Source organism: Chiloscyllium plagiosum, unplaced genomic scaffold (genome assembly GCF_037043375.1).
Source record: "Chiloscyllium plagiosum isolate Xiang-an unplaced genomic scaffold, Cpla_swu_hap1 HiC_scaffold_17, whole genome shotgun sequence".
NCBI lineage: Eukaryota > Metazoa > Chordata > Chondrichthyes > Orectolobiformes > Hemiscylliidae > Chiloscyllium > Chiloscyllium plagiosum.
In genome coordinates, this window is record NW_028270155.1 from 72,719,390 (window position 1) to 72,735,383 (window position 15,994).

Genomic DNA, 15,994 nt, shown 5'->3' on the forward strand with positions numbered 1-15,994 from the left:
GCCCATCATACACAGGTTCCACGTGTCCCGGAACCAGTTCCAATTACTCAGAAATGGAATACCCTTCATCCTACAATTGTTCTTCAGCTACGTGTTCTTTTGATCAGTTCTTTTGTTCTTAAACTCACTTGCACTGGGAGCAATCTTAAGCCCTGCTTTCCAACCACGTTGCTCTGGGTCTGGAGTCACATGTAAGCCAGGTCCTCCCTGAAAAGACATTAATGAATCCAAAGGTGTTTTTTTTGACAATCTGCAACGATTTCACGGTGGTCATTAGATATTTCAGATACCTGTTGAGTTCAAATTCCACCATCTTCTGTGATAGGATTCGAATTCAGGTCCCCAGAATACTGCCAGGTCTCCGGATTAACAGACGAGCAATAATACCACAAGGCCATCACCTCCCCTAAAGTATTGGAAGTAAGGGGCACAGTATTACTCCAGAGATGGGAGAAGCAAGGAAATGGGCAACACAGTTATCATGGTTGACTTTTATCAGTATGTTGACTAAGTAAACCAATTCAGCCACTAAAGCTGCAGAAGGTGAGTTTCTCAAGTGTGTTAGGGATGGTTTTCTTGAGCAGTATGTTGAGGGAGCATGTTATTTTATATAGAGTATTATGTAATAAAGGGTTAATTAGCAATCTTGTTGTAAAAAAATCTTTAGGGATGAGTGAGCAGAATTTGATAGGATTTTGTATTTACATTGGAAGTGAATGGGCTAAATCTGAACCAGGGAAATTATGAAGACATGAGACCCAAATTGACTGAGTTGGATGGGAAAATACATTAAACTTCAGGAACCTAAAGTCTGTCTTTCAAAAACCACTGTAAATAAACCTGGGAGCTTTGCCAATGGTTCAGTTGGTGAAGACAACTTGTAATTTGACAGCAGAAACGAGTAGGGCCCTGGTTCTATCCACAGCCTTTCCTAATCTCACCATGTTTTGCACTTAGTGCACTCAAACTGTGATCCACTCTTGAGACGCTGTGTTCAGCAGATGAAGAGCGGACAGTGTGAATGGAAGAGGGCTTTCAACAGGGCCCTTTGGTTCATTTATAAGATAATGGATGCTTGTTTGCGTCCTCAATGCACTCTGTACACGATATCACCATTCTTCGAATCTTACTCTGAACACATTCTGAATCATGGTTGTAGGTCTGTGGTGCCTGGTTTCGTTTCTCCCTATTTCCCATCCATTAATCAATTGAACAAAGGCAGAATTGGAAAAGTTAAGCAATTACAAGTATTTAGCTTGATTGGCTAAATTGAAGAGAGCAGTACACAGGATGTGGTGGTCAAACTTGGCCACACTATTGCAGAAAACTAATACCTTTTTGAGTTGGTCATATAGTCATGCAGTTCTTTTATATGGCTGTCATTGAGAGTGCTTTAATACTTGGTTGCTTTGCCTGGTATGGCAGACTATTTAAAGGTGCAGAGATAATGAAACCAAACAGGAAGAGTTTTTGATTAAATGATCTTTGACTCGATCTCCAAGAATTTGATGAAAGTAGTGTGTCGTGATCAAGGAATATCAAATCTCAATATTACTGCTGGATGTGTTTAAAGAAAAGACTGCAGTCTCTCAGATCCAGGATTGGTTCCAGAACTGATTTATAGCCTTCTCCATAAGAAATTTTAACCAAGGCTGATGTACAGATGAGGATCTGTTCTCAAGATGGACTTATCAGTTATCCTAATTACATTGGAGTGGTCTAAATGCATATTTTAATTAAACTGATTTATGTGGTTAAGCAATTTTTTCCCCATGGCTGTTGTTTACTTCTGTATTTTATTTTTAACAAACAGCAATGTATGTATTGTAATAAATTTGTGTGGAATGTTCTGAATGCACAGTAAAATCACTGGCTCTGTTGACCTCTTAAGAGTAGCATTCATTTGTGATTCCAGGTGATCTTGAAAGACTTGGAGGTGCTGGCAGAAATTGCTTCCTCTCCAGCGGGCCAGACAGATGGGCAGGATTCGTATGAGAGCAACAGCACCCAAAATAGTCAGTCAGAGCTGAATATTCCTATTTCCTCCACACCATTGAACTCTTCCAGTAAGTACCAAGTTAGTCATTATCTACACTGCTAAACCACTTTGAATCAGCTCAGCAAGAGAAGATAGAAATGGAAATACTAAACTGTTAGTATGACTCTGTTTCAGGCATTTCTAATATCAAGACTTTTTTTATCTTTGCAGTCTTTCAATTAACGGTAATTTACATTTATATAGCACCTTTAATAAAACATCCAAGACACTTCAGGGGACAGCTGTCAGGACAATAGCTGGACGGCACTGTGGCTCAGTGGGTAGCACTACTGCCTCACAGCTCCAGAGACCCGACTTCGATTCCAGCCTCGGGTGACTGTCTGTGTGGAGTTTGCACATTCTCCCAGTGTCTGTGTGGGTTTCCTCCGGGTGCTCTGGTTTCTCCCACAATCCAAGATGTGCAGGTCAGGTGAATTGGCCCTGGTAAATTGTCCCATAGTGTTCAGGGTTGTGTAGGTTAGGTGCATTGGTCAGGGATAAATATAGGATAATAGCATAGAGGAATGGGTCTGGATGGGTTACTTTTGGGAGAATCAGTGTGGAATTGTTGGGCCAAATGGCCAGTTCCTCACTGTACAGATTCTGTGATTTTGTGAATATTTGACAGTGAGTATGTGAGGCACTATTAGACAGATGTGTAAAAGCCTGGTATTTTTGAGGATGACCGAGGTGGGGAAGTTTAAGTGAGAGGATTCCAGAGCTTTGGGTCTTAGACAGCTGAAAGACCATCAAAACCAATTGTTCAGCCACCACTCAGGCAAACACCAGTTCAGAGAGAGGTTTTAAGCATGGCTAAAATCTATAGAGTTGCAAGGTTTTGGGGAAGGAGTGGGTGCGGGGAGATAATTAGATGGCTCTTGCAAAAAGTTAGCATAGCTACAAGGAGTTGAATGGCCTCCCCATGCTGGGTTGTTCTCAGTATAAGCTAAGGACAGGAATACCCTAAAAAAGTGCAAAGCCATTGAATTTACCATTTCGCAATGGAGGTGAGCTGTGCTTTCATATATCTCAGACTGGATGAGTTCCTGATTTTGAGTCATAAAATTAACTCTGGGTTCAGTCTGTGGAATATCTAGTCTTTAATATAAAGAGCTACACTCATGTACATACGAAATGCCCCTTTAAGCTGCTAGTGATGACTTGGAGTGGAAAGTCTTCATCCTGGCTGTTAGATTGTGGGTTCATCATGTGTGGCCACTAAATTAGACTAAAGATTAGTGTGTATATGACTGAAATTTTAACTCTGTCTTTGCCATCAAATGGCAGAGAGGTAACAACTACAAGCCAAGCCCTATTCAACTAAATATTGGAACAATATAGCCTTCATATTGTGGTCGACTTGATTAATAGTAGAGTCAACAATGGAAGTCACCTCCATGCTTACTTGTTGGAGACAGTGTATGCCATGACATGAGATGAAACACATCTGAATCTGGACCTCTGACATCCAAAATCCTGATACGATAACTGCCAGAACTCAATTGTATTCCCTTGTCTCTAGAAAATTAAAGGGTGATCTCGTTAAGATGAAGATGTTTATTTCAATGTTTATGATAATTAAAGGAACTGACAGGATGGATGGTGAGAAACTATTTCCTGTTGAGCGAGGAAGCATCAATTTTGACTTGAGGAATGTTGTCAGGATCCACTCATTTTGTGCAAAGTGCCCCCCACCACCCCAATAAAAAGCTTGTGAGACAGTGGGTCTATTGAAAAGTTCAATGTTGAGACTGATTTTGTTACATTAAGATAGTAATTATTAAAGAGAACAGATGGAGGTTAGATGCCAATCAGCTGTAATCTCATTGACTAGAAAAGAGTCAAGGTCCTGAATTGGCTGGCTGCCTCTTGCTCCTATTTTCTTTTTGCCCTTTCACTTCTTTTAAGTTTAAAATTGATGCTCTGCTATTCACTTCCCTTTCCTTCTGCCTACACTTGGCTTCAGGGTTGCTTACGTTACCAAAGATACTTCAGCCTCAATCGACTGTAATCACCGCAGACTTCCCAGGTGATTATTCTTCATCTTTCACTCTGACCATAATAGCTCGGGATGTTGCTGGAGAGTATAAAAATGAAAGTAATGCCTCAGGAATTGACTCTTGGCTCTTTTTAATTTCCAGTCCACCGAATCAATGCTGCCTTGACACGGTTTGCATCTGTACTTAAACCACTGACTGGGTCAGATTTATCTGGAGTGACTTGTTTTCCCAGGGGATGTCTAATCAGAATGTTTTTGTTGAACACGTTCCGCTTCAGTTGAGATTTCTCTTTGCTCTTTCTGCTTCTGTGTTGACTGAGGCAGGCACCCCACTTATTGGCTGTAAGCAATTTTTAAAGTGCCTTGTATGATGTGAAAGTGTGGGCAACACTGGGCAAGTGAAATGTGGCTGGATTGTTTCTCCTGAAATTCCTAATTATCCCTTTTGCCTTTTCTGAAAGTGCTCGCATACAGGCATGGAGGTATTAATATTGGTATATTGCCTCAGTCAGTGTTCCAAGGGCAAGCTTACACAATGCATGTCTAGAATGATGAGGGTATTTGAGCTGAACGCAGTACTTTATCCTCCAGATGCTCTCTCCAAGACAGCATCTCCTATCTTCAGTCCCTAAATTACAACTCATCCACAGCTCTGCAGTAACTTGTGCATGAAATGGAACTTAGGGTTGCTGTGGAATTTAGGAGGATATTTCTTCAGACTCCCATGTCTTCTCCATACATGACCTTATTGTGACTTGTAATACTGTTTGCCTCCACTTCTGATTTGGTCAGTTTGCTGCTAAAAGCTTCATCTTTGTTCTTGTTTCCTTCAAATTGGACTTGTACAGTGCTTTTTTGATCAGACTCCTATCTTAAGCCCTGTATGAAGATTAACTCATCCAATAGAGCTGCTGTCTACATTCTCGCTCTCAGCAAGTCTTGTTCTCCTGTGAATGCTGACCAACATTTACTCCGGTCCAGTAACACTTGATTTGAGATTATCAGTGTTCATGTTAAAATCATTCCTCCACTTCAGCCACCCCTCATCATAACCACTCCAACTCCAAACCCTCCCTCGATCTATGTACCTCCAACTCAGGCCGATGTGCTGCTTTCATTCCCTTTTCTCATTATTGCCAGCCAGCATTCAACCATCTAGGTCAAATCTCTGAAATCCCCTCGTTTAAATCCTCCGCATTCTTATATATTTTACTTACTCGACCAAGCTTACTATTATCTGTCTTATTGTCCTTTGGCTTGCTGTCAATTTGCCCAACTCTAACTCTGTGAACTGCCCTCCGATGTTTTACTGCATTAAAGGCTTAATCTCATTGCAAGTATGTCATAACTCATAGCAATTCTTCTATCCCTCCTCATCCATGCCACCACTTGACTGACTTTTATTTGTATTTTTGGGATTATTTTAGCAATGTTATCATCCCATACAGACTCAGATTAGTTTTTTCTGACATCTCTGCTTCTTACTCTTTCACGATCTATATGGCTGCAGAATATTGGTAGGTTCCTGTTTGATTTATTTCCAATCTCCTTTCTTCACTTCACTGTCTTTTTTTTCACTTCCCTATTGAACCTTGTATATTCGCCATCTTCAAAATGTATTTTCATTCCTTCAGCGTGGCTGGGTCAACATCCTGGAACACCCACCCTTCAGCATCGTGGGTGGCTTTTCAGCCCTCGGACCGTGTAAGATCACAAAGGCAGCTGGCCACCACCACCTTGAGAGTAATTAGGGATTGATAATAAATGTTGGCCTAGCCCGAGACACCCACATCCCATGATATATTTTTTTAAAAATTAGCCTGGCCTCTCACTTGCCTTAACAACCTGACATCTATCATACACTCCTCCTCTCTGCTTCATCTTATTCTCGGTCTCTCTGTGTAATCAATTCCATTTATTCAAGCAGCGCAGTACAAATAACAGTGCTGGCTGCTGATTTGTGCTGGAGTGTGGTTCTCCTTACCTGCTGAGTCAAGCAGCTAGGTCTTAATGTGGGGAAGAGAGTCATTCCCAATTGGTTACCATGGAAACCAACGAGATGCTGTAACTGTAGATGCATCCTGCAATCGTCCTGTTTGAAAAGAACATTTCATTTGTTACTGCTATGTAATGTCTCGCTCTGATTTCCTCCTTTGTTTTTGTTGCTTGCATATTCCCATGAACAAAGGCAGCTAATGGTGCCAATAGGAGATATGCTTTTCTTTAAGCTTACTTCATATATCACAACTAAAAATTTAACATTTAAGAATTTGTTCTAATATGTTTGAGGAAAATGCTTATTTAGTTAATTCTTGTTGGAGTTGTGATCTTAATCTGATTGTTAATTAAAAAGAAATATGTACCTTAGGTCGGACCTTTTATGATCTCAACATATCTGGACATGCTTTCCAGCCTAGTGAGTACTCTCTGAAGTGTAGTCACTGTCAAAGGAAATGTAGTAGTCAACCTATGTACAGCAAGCTCCCACAGGCAGCAGCATGATAACCACTGAAGTATCTATGCTTGGCTGTTCTTGGCCAGGATACCAGGAAAAACTCCCCGATTTTATTTTTGCCATGCAATTTTCTTGAGCCCCAATTGAAAGAGTAGTTGGGTCCTCGGTTTAATGGAGGAGAAAGTGAGGTCTGCCTCGGTTTAATGTCTAATTGATGGACAGCTGAGAGTGTAGACCTAGATTTTGTCAAGCCTCAAATGGAACTTGAAATCATACCCTTCTGACTCTGGTGATGAGTGTTAGCATATACCATTGCTCCATGTGCCGTTAAGGGTGGCACGATAGCTCAGTGGTTGGCACTGCTCTCTCTCAGTGCCAGGATCCCGGATTCGATTCCCGCCTCGGGCGACTGTCTGTGTGGAGTTTGTACGTTCTCCCCGTGTCTGCGTGGGTTTCCTCTGGGTGCTCCGGTTTCCTCCCACAGTCCAAGGATGTGGAGATTAGGTGAATTGGCCATGCTAAATTGCCCATTGTGTTACACGGAAATGTGTAGGTTAAGTGCATTAGTCAGGGATAAGTGTAGAGTGGTAGGGTAGGGAAATGGGTCTATGTGGGTTACTCTTCAGAGGGTCAGTGTGGACTTGTCGGCCAAAGGGCCTGTTTCCACACTATAGGGATTCTGTGATTGTATGACGATTTCTATGCAGATCAGCTGACCGTATTGAATATTGAAAATACACTAAGCACACTGGAATAAAGGTTCTGTGAATGATCTTATAAGCTAAAAACTTAATTGCCTAGAGATATGAGTTCATTTTGGTAGCTGGAAAAGTTAAATTCACGTCTTATGGAATAGCAAGTTTGCATCAGCAGAGCTGCTCACAAAATAGCTCCATTGTTCCAAAAACCTATCTGGTTCACTAATGTTCTTTAGGGAAAGAAATCTACTTTGCTAATCTGTCCTGACCTACATGAGAGTTCAGAAACTCAGCAATGTGATTGACTGCTAAATGCCCTTTGAAATGATTCAACGCATTACTCATTTGTATCAAGTCACTACAGGAGAGTGTCAGAATAAAGCAAATATGCACCTCCCACGACAACCTTTAGTACAGGCACACCCAGCCTAATCGACTATTCAAAGTTCTCCTCCCTAATACCTGGAAACTCATGCCAAAAGTGGGAGAGCTGCTGCACAGACTGATTGAACAGCACCTTGACAGTGTCATCCTCTCAGATTCATTCTTTTCAGCTTGTGCCCTTAACTCCTCTGTTACGGTCCCTACATATATCCTGTTCCAAAGGCAGGGCAGACTCATCAGTGTTGCCATCTTAGTTGTATGGGGTCAGAAGGGAGTGATCCTGGGGTACTCAACACTGACTTAGGAGCTTCATGAAGTCTTGTTACAGCAAACAACACCGGTAAAGAAACCACTTACCACTCCCTCTCAGCTGATGAATTTATATTCTTTGGAACAGCACTGGAGGAAGCACTAAAGGAAGCTGGGGCAGAGAATATATTCTGATTAAGGGCCATCAATGTCCAGAACTGAGTGGATTGGGAGCATTGCAGCTGACTGTGCTGTTGAAGTCCTGAAAGTCGTAGCTACAGCATGTTGTGGAGGAGGTGAGAAACAAGAAGAAATCATTTCCTCAATCTTGACCTCGTCAGCCTGATGGGTGCGGGTACATTTGGCTACGACTGTTTGACAGAGTAGCCATTACACAGGAAAGTATTAAGACAAAGTTCCGCCTTCGCAATGAGAATATCTTCTTTTCTGTTGCTTGGTATTAGCATTATGCGAAAGAGGATCAATTAATCTGAAAGATAGTAGGCCAGCAGCAGCAACTATTTCAATGGAAACCATCGCCACTTTACCATTACTATCTATCCAGAAGACTCAGCCTGGGAGTTCAGAAAATTTTCTCAGGGTAGCACCGCCTTGGCTAAAAGTGAGCACCAACCTCGAGAAGCTACCATACACAATGACCTGTATGCTAAACTGAGGATTAGATTAGATTAGATTAGATTACATTACATTACATTACAGTGTGGAAACAGGCCCTTCGGCCCAACAAGTCCACACCGACCCGCCGAAGCGAAACCCACCCATACCCCTACATTTACCCCTTACCTAACACTACGGGCAATTTAGCATAGCCAATTCACCTGACCCAGCACATCTTTTGGACTGTGGGAGGAAACCGGAGCACCCGGAGGAAACCCACGCAGACACGGGGAGAACGTGCAAACTCCACACAGTCAGTCGCCTGAGGCGGGAATTGAACCCGGGTCTCAGGCGCTGTGAGGCAGCAGTGCTAACCACTGTGCCACCGTGCCGCCCACTAAGCAGGAAGCAGAATGCTGGACAGAAATTTAAGCAATCCTACATCTAATACATCAGACTAAATCTCAGCAGTCCTGCTTCATCCAGTTGTTGGTGGTGGACAATTAACCAGAGGAGCCAGCATGAACATGTGTTTCCTCAGTGATGGTAGAGTTCAGCGTTTGAATTTGCAACATCTTGAGCCAGCCATACTGGATAGATGGTCCATCTCTGCCGCCTCCTGCAGTGAATAACTCACTTCCTGGCTCCCCTCAGCTTGTCCACCATCTATAAGGCCCAAGACAAGAGTGTGATGAGATACTCCTGCTTGCCTGGACAGCTGCAGCTCCAACAACACTTGAGAAGGTGGACACCATTCCAGGACAAAGCAGCCCACCTGATTGGCACCACATCCACAGGACATCACTGACACTCAGTAGCAGCAGTGTATACTCGCTGCAAGATGACTGCAGAAATTTGCCAGAGATCCTTAGACAGCACCTTTCAATCTCTTGACCACTTCCATCCAGAAGGACAAGGGCAACAGGTACATGGGAACACCGCCACTTGCAAGGTCCCTCCAATTCACTCACCATCTTGACTTAGAAATACATCACCATTCCTTCACTGTCATTAGGTCTCTCCCTGCTGGTATTCGGGGTCTACCTATAGCATTTGGGCTGCAGCAGGTCAAAAAAGCAGCTCACCACCACTTTTTTCAAGTCAATTAAGGTCTGGCAAAAAATGCAGGCCCACGAGTGAATAAAAACAATCCCACCCTTCAGAATCCAGCCCAGCAAATTTGATCCCTTCCACATGACATCAAGAAATAGCAGAGAACACTGAATAGGCAGTGGGCTCTGACTGCATCCCCTCCTCGCTATCATGCCAAAGATTTGCTCCAAAACTTCCATCTAGCCAGGCTGTTCCAATGTAGACACGGCACCGGCATTTATCCATCAAAGTGGGTTTATTTTATTCAGCCTTGGATTGGGAACATTGTGGCAGGGCCAGTATTCAGTGCCCATCCCCAGTTGTACTAGGGGCAGTGGTCCCTGTGCTGTCAGCACCTGTTAGCTTGTACAATACCAAAGAAAAGGGCACCCCCTCGGAGAGCTACAGTTAAAACAACCCAAATCTTCACTACTTGGAAAATGAGTCACAATAATTTTTGTGAAATATTTATTCGCAAAGAGGCACATAGAAAGTTCAGGCTGATGATCTTGGCTATTTTTGAGCTTTGTTTCTTCCTGCTCAATTTAAATAAATAATGGTTATTGCGAGCAAATCTAATTCCTAGTCCAATTCTATTATTCTGTTTTATGATGTGTGGAAGTTATATGTAATGAATTTTATCCTTGATACCAGTATGCTATGTGATGCAATGTTCAGACCTTCCCCTGCAAAGCAGAATTGCAGTATCAACTTGACAAGGTGTCAGGCTATTAATGAGTCTAATTTCTTTGCAAATTTGATTCTTTTCATTTCCTTTTTGCCCTGCCTGATGATTCAGCTGATAAGCCCGCTCTCATTGAAAGATACAGATGAGAGAGCCTCTTAATCCAACCTGTACAAATTGAGCATATCTCAACCAATACAGATAAGTCGATGCTGTAACACTGAACTGAAATACTGCAGATGCTGGAAATGTGAAATAACCTCTGAAAATGTTTGAAAGATGTTGCCTAATGCTGAGGAAGAGTTAAAATTTCAGGTCAATAGCTTTCTGTCAGTACTGTAAGAAGAGAAAACTAACAATTTTAACGTAAGGGAAAGGGAAGTACAATAGGAAATCATTCTAAGGGTAGAATGTAGAGAGACTAACTGATAAAAGGGGTGATGGTGAAAAGCAAGTCAAGGAAGCAATGGAGGAGCCAAGGAGATAAGTTTTGTTTTATTCATTCACAAGATTTGTCGTGGTTTCCTTGGCAAGGCTAGCATTTATGACCAATCCAAACTGCCCGAGAGAAGGTGGTGACTAGCTGGTTTGTTGAATGTGAATAAGCAATTTGCTTGGCTATTTCAGAGGACAGTTAGGGGGGGAAAAAAAATTCTCTTGGTCTGGAGTCACATGTAGACCAGAGCAGGTAAGGATGATAGATTTCCTTCCCTCAAAGGCAATTGTGAACCAGCTAGGATTTCACAACAATCCAGTGGCTTCCTGATCATTTCTGAATGTAGATTTGCTTGCTGAGCTGGGAGGTTCATTTCCAGATGTTTCGTCACCCTACGAGGTAACATCTTCAGTGGGACTCAGGTGAAGCAGTGTACATAATTCCTGCTTTCTATTTATATATTTGGGTTGGTGATCATTACTTGGAAAATGAGTCACAATAATTTTGATGAAATTTTTATTCACAAAGAGGCACATAGAAAGTTCAGGCTGATGATTACCAACCCAAAGAAACCCAAACATATAAATAGAAAGCAGGAATTATGTACACTGCTTTGCCTGAGGCCCACTGAAGATGTTACCTCGTAGGGTGACGGAATGTCTGGAAATGAACCTCCCAGCTCAGCAAGCAAAACCCATCCAGAACCTCAACCTGAGCTACAAATCTTCTCAAATCTTGCTAAGCATTACTGATGCTAGCTTTTAATTTGATGTTTATTTTATTCTTTAATTCGAAATAAGGACAGCAGCTGAAGTATAATGAGATAGTGTCCAAATATTGACGTTAACAACTACGTTGATGTTCATGTTGGTCTTGAAGGGTTGTGAACTGTCCAATTGACAAATGAAGTGCTGTTTCTTCTGTTGAGTTTCTTTAGGCTGAGACCAGAGAGGTCAGAATGGGAGTAAGGCAGAGAATTAAAATGGCAAGCAAGCTGAAGCTCAGGATCATAGTTGCAGTTACAAAGTGATTATGAAATCTGTATTTCGTCTTCCCAAAGTAGAGAAGACCGCACTATGCACAGCAAATGAAGAATTCGGAATTAAATGAGGCATAAGTAAATCCTTGTTCAGCTTGAAAGAAGTATTCGGGCTCTGGGAAGGGGGAGCGGGGAAGTGAAAGGGCAGCTGTTGGTCCAGCTGGTCTGGGAGGGAAGGAAGATTGGTCAGAGCATTTGCACCATTGCTGATGCTGTTCCATATCAGTGCATCGTCAGGAGCATTGGGGATCTTTTGCATAACCCAAGGCTTCCTACACGGTGGTTGTGTAAGAAAGGAATCTGGTGAGGCTTTAATGCCATCAGGAATAAAGAGCCAACTGGCATGCAGAAATGAGGTTCGTGTTTAAAGAATCTCTTCAAGGCAAGATTTCAGGTTGCCAAATTGCAAATGTAATTGCACTTTCAAGGCAAAAGAGGGAGAGAAATACAAGTGGTGAAAAAGAGAGCTTGCGACTCTAACCTTCTGAACACGAGGAGCTGAATAGACGGGCTGCATTTTCCTACAGAGAGGTTGGCAGGACCCAGAGCCATTTCTATGATTAGTTCCTTGAGTTCTTCCTACTCAGCAGCCAAGTGGTGTTTCGTGGAAAAACACAAAAGGAAGAGATAAACAACAGGAAGATAGGAAATATTTTGAAAATCTTTTGCAAGAGTTAGGAGTAAATGATATTTATGCATAGCTGATTCCAAGTGGGAACAATTTCTTAGACTTCAGGGAATTAGAATGCATGATATTCGAAGTAAAGTATTGGCAATTTATTTCATTCAGGCTATTGTTCATGATTCTGAGAAAAGAGACATGGTATCAAATGTCTTTCTCATGCCACTTTTCTGTTTCTCCTGAAGCAGAAATTGTTATTCCCTTTGAAATTTGGTATTCTTGCATCTGTCTTGATGAGTGCAAGATGATAAACTTTTGGCAGTGATCTCCTTTTTACAGCAATACTCAAGCTCTGCACTGCCATGTGTGACTATACAAGTATCCGTGTTGAGCTGAAAAACAAAGCATTTATTAAATGCTCTCTTGTTTGAGTTGGGATGGGGAGGTGGTGATAGTTGAGTAGGTTAATTGTATTGTGATTTGCCTGATAATCCCTAATTTGTACCAAGTTACCTCCAAACTCATGCTGATTTGTGCCTGAATGAAAGTTCCCAGGTACTCTATTGTTGAACCACACACCTTTCCTTGAGAAATAGTTTCTGCACCCTATGCCAAACTCCTCCTAGCACTCTGTGTGAATTGATATTCCTTTGCCAACTCGGTTACTTCAGATTTTTCTTAGAATCAATGAGCAAGTTCCCCTCATTATATTTGATGAGTAGTTTCGTCAGCTCCTGATTTCCTTCCCAAGTCCAGGAGAGAAGGGACCATCATCTAAAGGCTGTGTCAATTCTTGCTGCTCATATGCAACTTGTTTGTCCTCCTCCAGTCTTGCTCATTTTCTTGGGAACTCTGACCTGTAGGAGTTGTTACTTAAGTTCTCTCTTTCTCCTGTGGTCAACAGCTGTCCAATCCCAAGGCTGATACCATTGCAGTTTCTTTATTTCCATTGGCTTCCCTCCCACTCATTCAACTTGACCCTTCAACCAGGTTTCCATTTTTAATTAAAAGTTGATTTTTAAAAAAATATCTAATTTTTAAAATGTGTGAGGGGCGAGTGTAAATGGCCAGGAGCATGCTGAGCAACGTCAGGCCAAGGTATAGAAGATGGAGTAGAGAGTGGGGAAAGTGTAGAGCAGACAGTAGGAGGGGGTTGGGGAGAATGAGAACAAGGACTGAGAGAGTGGCTTGCCAGGTAAATGGGTGGGAAAAATGGATGGAGAAACACCAATGGGAAGTTAAATTTGAATGCCACACATGTGTCACAAAGGGTTAGGGAAGGGGCAAAAATTGGCAAGGTGTAGGAATACTTGTTATCCAGGTATAGTAATTCAAAATATCCCATGCCCTTAATAAAGTTAGGTTTAAGAGGGGGTGTGAGAAATTGCCACTTTATGGCAGAATTCCGACTTCCTATTACGGAATTCCACTCTTTTCAATTTTTTTTAGATCTCCAGATCCCCTAGGATGCCAATCAAATTGTTGTTCCTACTGAAGTGGGTAGTGGGTCTGTGGTAAAAGCAAAATATTATGAATGCTGGGAGTCCAAAGCAAAATGACCACATGCTATAGAAACTCAGCAGGACTGGAAGTATCTTCCGGTAGATTTGAAGCATTAACTCTCTTTCTCTCGGTCAAAATTGCTGCTAGAGCGGATGAGTTTCTCCAGAATTTTTTCTTTATTTTGGAAAGTGCTGTGATGTCTGGTTGGCAGGGGTCAGAAATTGCAAAAGAAAAGCACCATCAAAGAGCCTGAAGAACTCATTCAGAGGGTAGATCAGGGGAGTTACCAGATACTCAAATCCATTAGCGGAGGATGCATCAGAGGACTGATGCAGTGAGGCAATATGGGTAGAACTCAGGAATTTGAAAGGTGAAATCACAGTGTTGGGGGTATACTACAGGCCTCTCAACAGCCAGTGGCAGATAGAAGAGAGAATATGGTAACAGATTTTGGGAAGATGTGAAAACAGAAGTGTTGTTGTGATGGGTGATTTTACATTGACTGGGACTCACTTTCTCTGGGCTTGGTTGAGCCAGAATTTGTAAGGACCATTCAAGAGGATTTCTTGACACAGTATGTAAACAGCCCAACCAGGGAGGGCCTTGTACTGGAATTGGCTTTGGGAAATGAGCTCAACCAGGTGAGTGAAGATTCAGTGGTGGAGCATTTCAGGAATAGTGACCATAATACTGAGAGTTTTAAGATGCTCATGTATAGGGATAACAACAGTCCTGGAGTAAATTGTGAGAAGGTGAATCACAACAATATTACTCAGGAACTGGAGAATGTTGATTGGAGGTGACTGTTTGAGGATAAATCTTCATCAGGATAAATCTTCATGTGGGAGTATTTCAAATGGCAGTGATAAGCGTTCAGGAGTGGCGTGTTCATGTGAGAATGAAGGATGGCTATGACAAGTTACATGAACCTTGGATGACCAGGGATGTTATGACCTTTGTCAAAACGAAAAGGGGAACATACATAAGGTTTAGGAAGATAGGAACTGACAAAGTCCTTGAAGCTCATTAAGGAAAGTAGGAAAGAACTTTAGCAAGAAATTAGAAGAGCTAAAAGGGGTCAAGAAAAGTCATTAGCAAACCACTTAAGGGGAATCCCATGGCTAGTTTGTACAGACATAAAAAGCGAGAGGATAGACAGGGAAAGGGTTGGCCCACTCAAGAACAAAAGAGTGAATCTGTGTGTGGAACAAGAAGAGGTGAGTGAATTTCTAAATGAAGACTTTATATCAGTATTCACCAAAGAGAGGGAATTGATAGAGGATGGTCTCAGAGAAATGAGTGTTGTATTTCTAAGCCAAGTTGCTATTAAAAAGGAAGAGGTGCTGTGCAACTTTACAAGTATTAAGGTAGGTAAGTCTCTGGATCCTGATGAGATCTATCCCAGAATATTGAGGGAGGCAAGAGAACAAGTTGCTGGAGCATTGACAGACATCTTGGTGATGTAACCCTTAACCACCTGACATCTGGAGGAAGAATGTCTCACCTTCTACCTTGAGACCCTCCCACCACATGGGGTCAAGGTGAATTTCACCAGTTTCCTCATTTCCCCTCCCCCACCTTATCCCAGTTCCAACCTTACAATTCGACACCACCCTCATGACCCATCCTGCCTGTCCATCTTCCTTCCCTCTGCTCCACCCTCCTCTCTGACCTACCACCTTCATCTACCTATTGCACTCTCAGCTACATTCCACCCCCCATTTATCTCTCCAACCCCTTGGCTCACAAGCCTCATTCCTGATGAAGGACCTTTGCCAGAAACATTGATTCTCCTGCTCCTTGGATGCTGCCGGACCTGCTGTGCTTTTCCAGCACCACATTCTCCACTCAGACATCTTTGTATCCTGCTTGACCGCAGATGAGGTCCCAGAGGATCAGAGAATAGCCAATGTTATCCCATTGTTTAAGAAGGTTAGCAGGGGTAATCCAAGAAATTCCAGGCCTGTGAAACTCACGGTGGTAGGGAGATTATTGGGAAAGGTTCTCGGGGAATGATCTATATGCATTTAGAAGCAAAGCATTGACGTATTAACATTGTCTTGTGCAGGGGACGTCCTGCTTCAGTAACTTGATTGAGTTTGTCGAGGAGGTGATGAAGATAATTGAAGGAAAAGCAGTTGATGTTGTCTACATGGACTTCAGTAATTCCTTTGAC

The 15,994-nt window shown here is 42.3% G+C and overlaps 1 protein-coding gene across 3 annotated transcripts in view; it reads left to right on the top strand.

The window, feature by feature from the left end:
- vac14 (vac14 homolog (S. cerevisiae)) overlaps positions 1–15,994 on the top strand; it is a 363,248-nt gene that overhangs the window by 146,539 nt on the left and 200,715 nt on the right. For all 3 annotated transcript variants that reach the window (XM_087996063.1, XM_043707329.2, XM_043707330.2), the window contains one exon: positions 1,916–2,066. In XM_087996063.1, the coding sequence (XP_087852189.1) occupies positions 1,916–2,066 (151 nt within the window). The remainder of the gene's footprint in view (positions 1–1,915; positions 2,067–15,994) is intronic.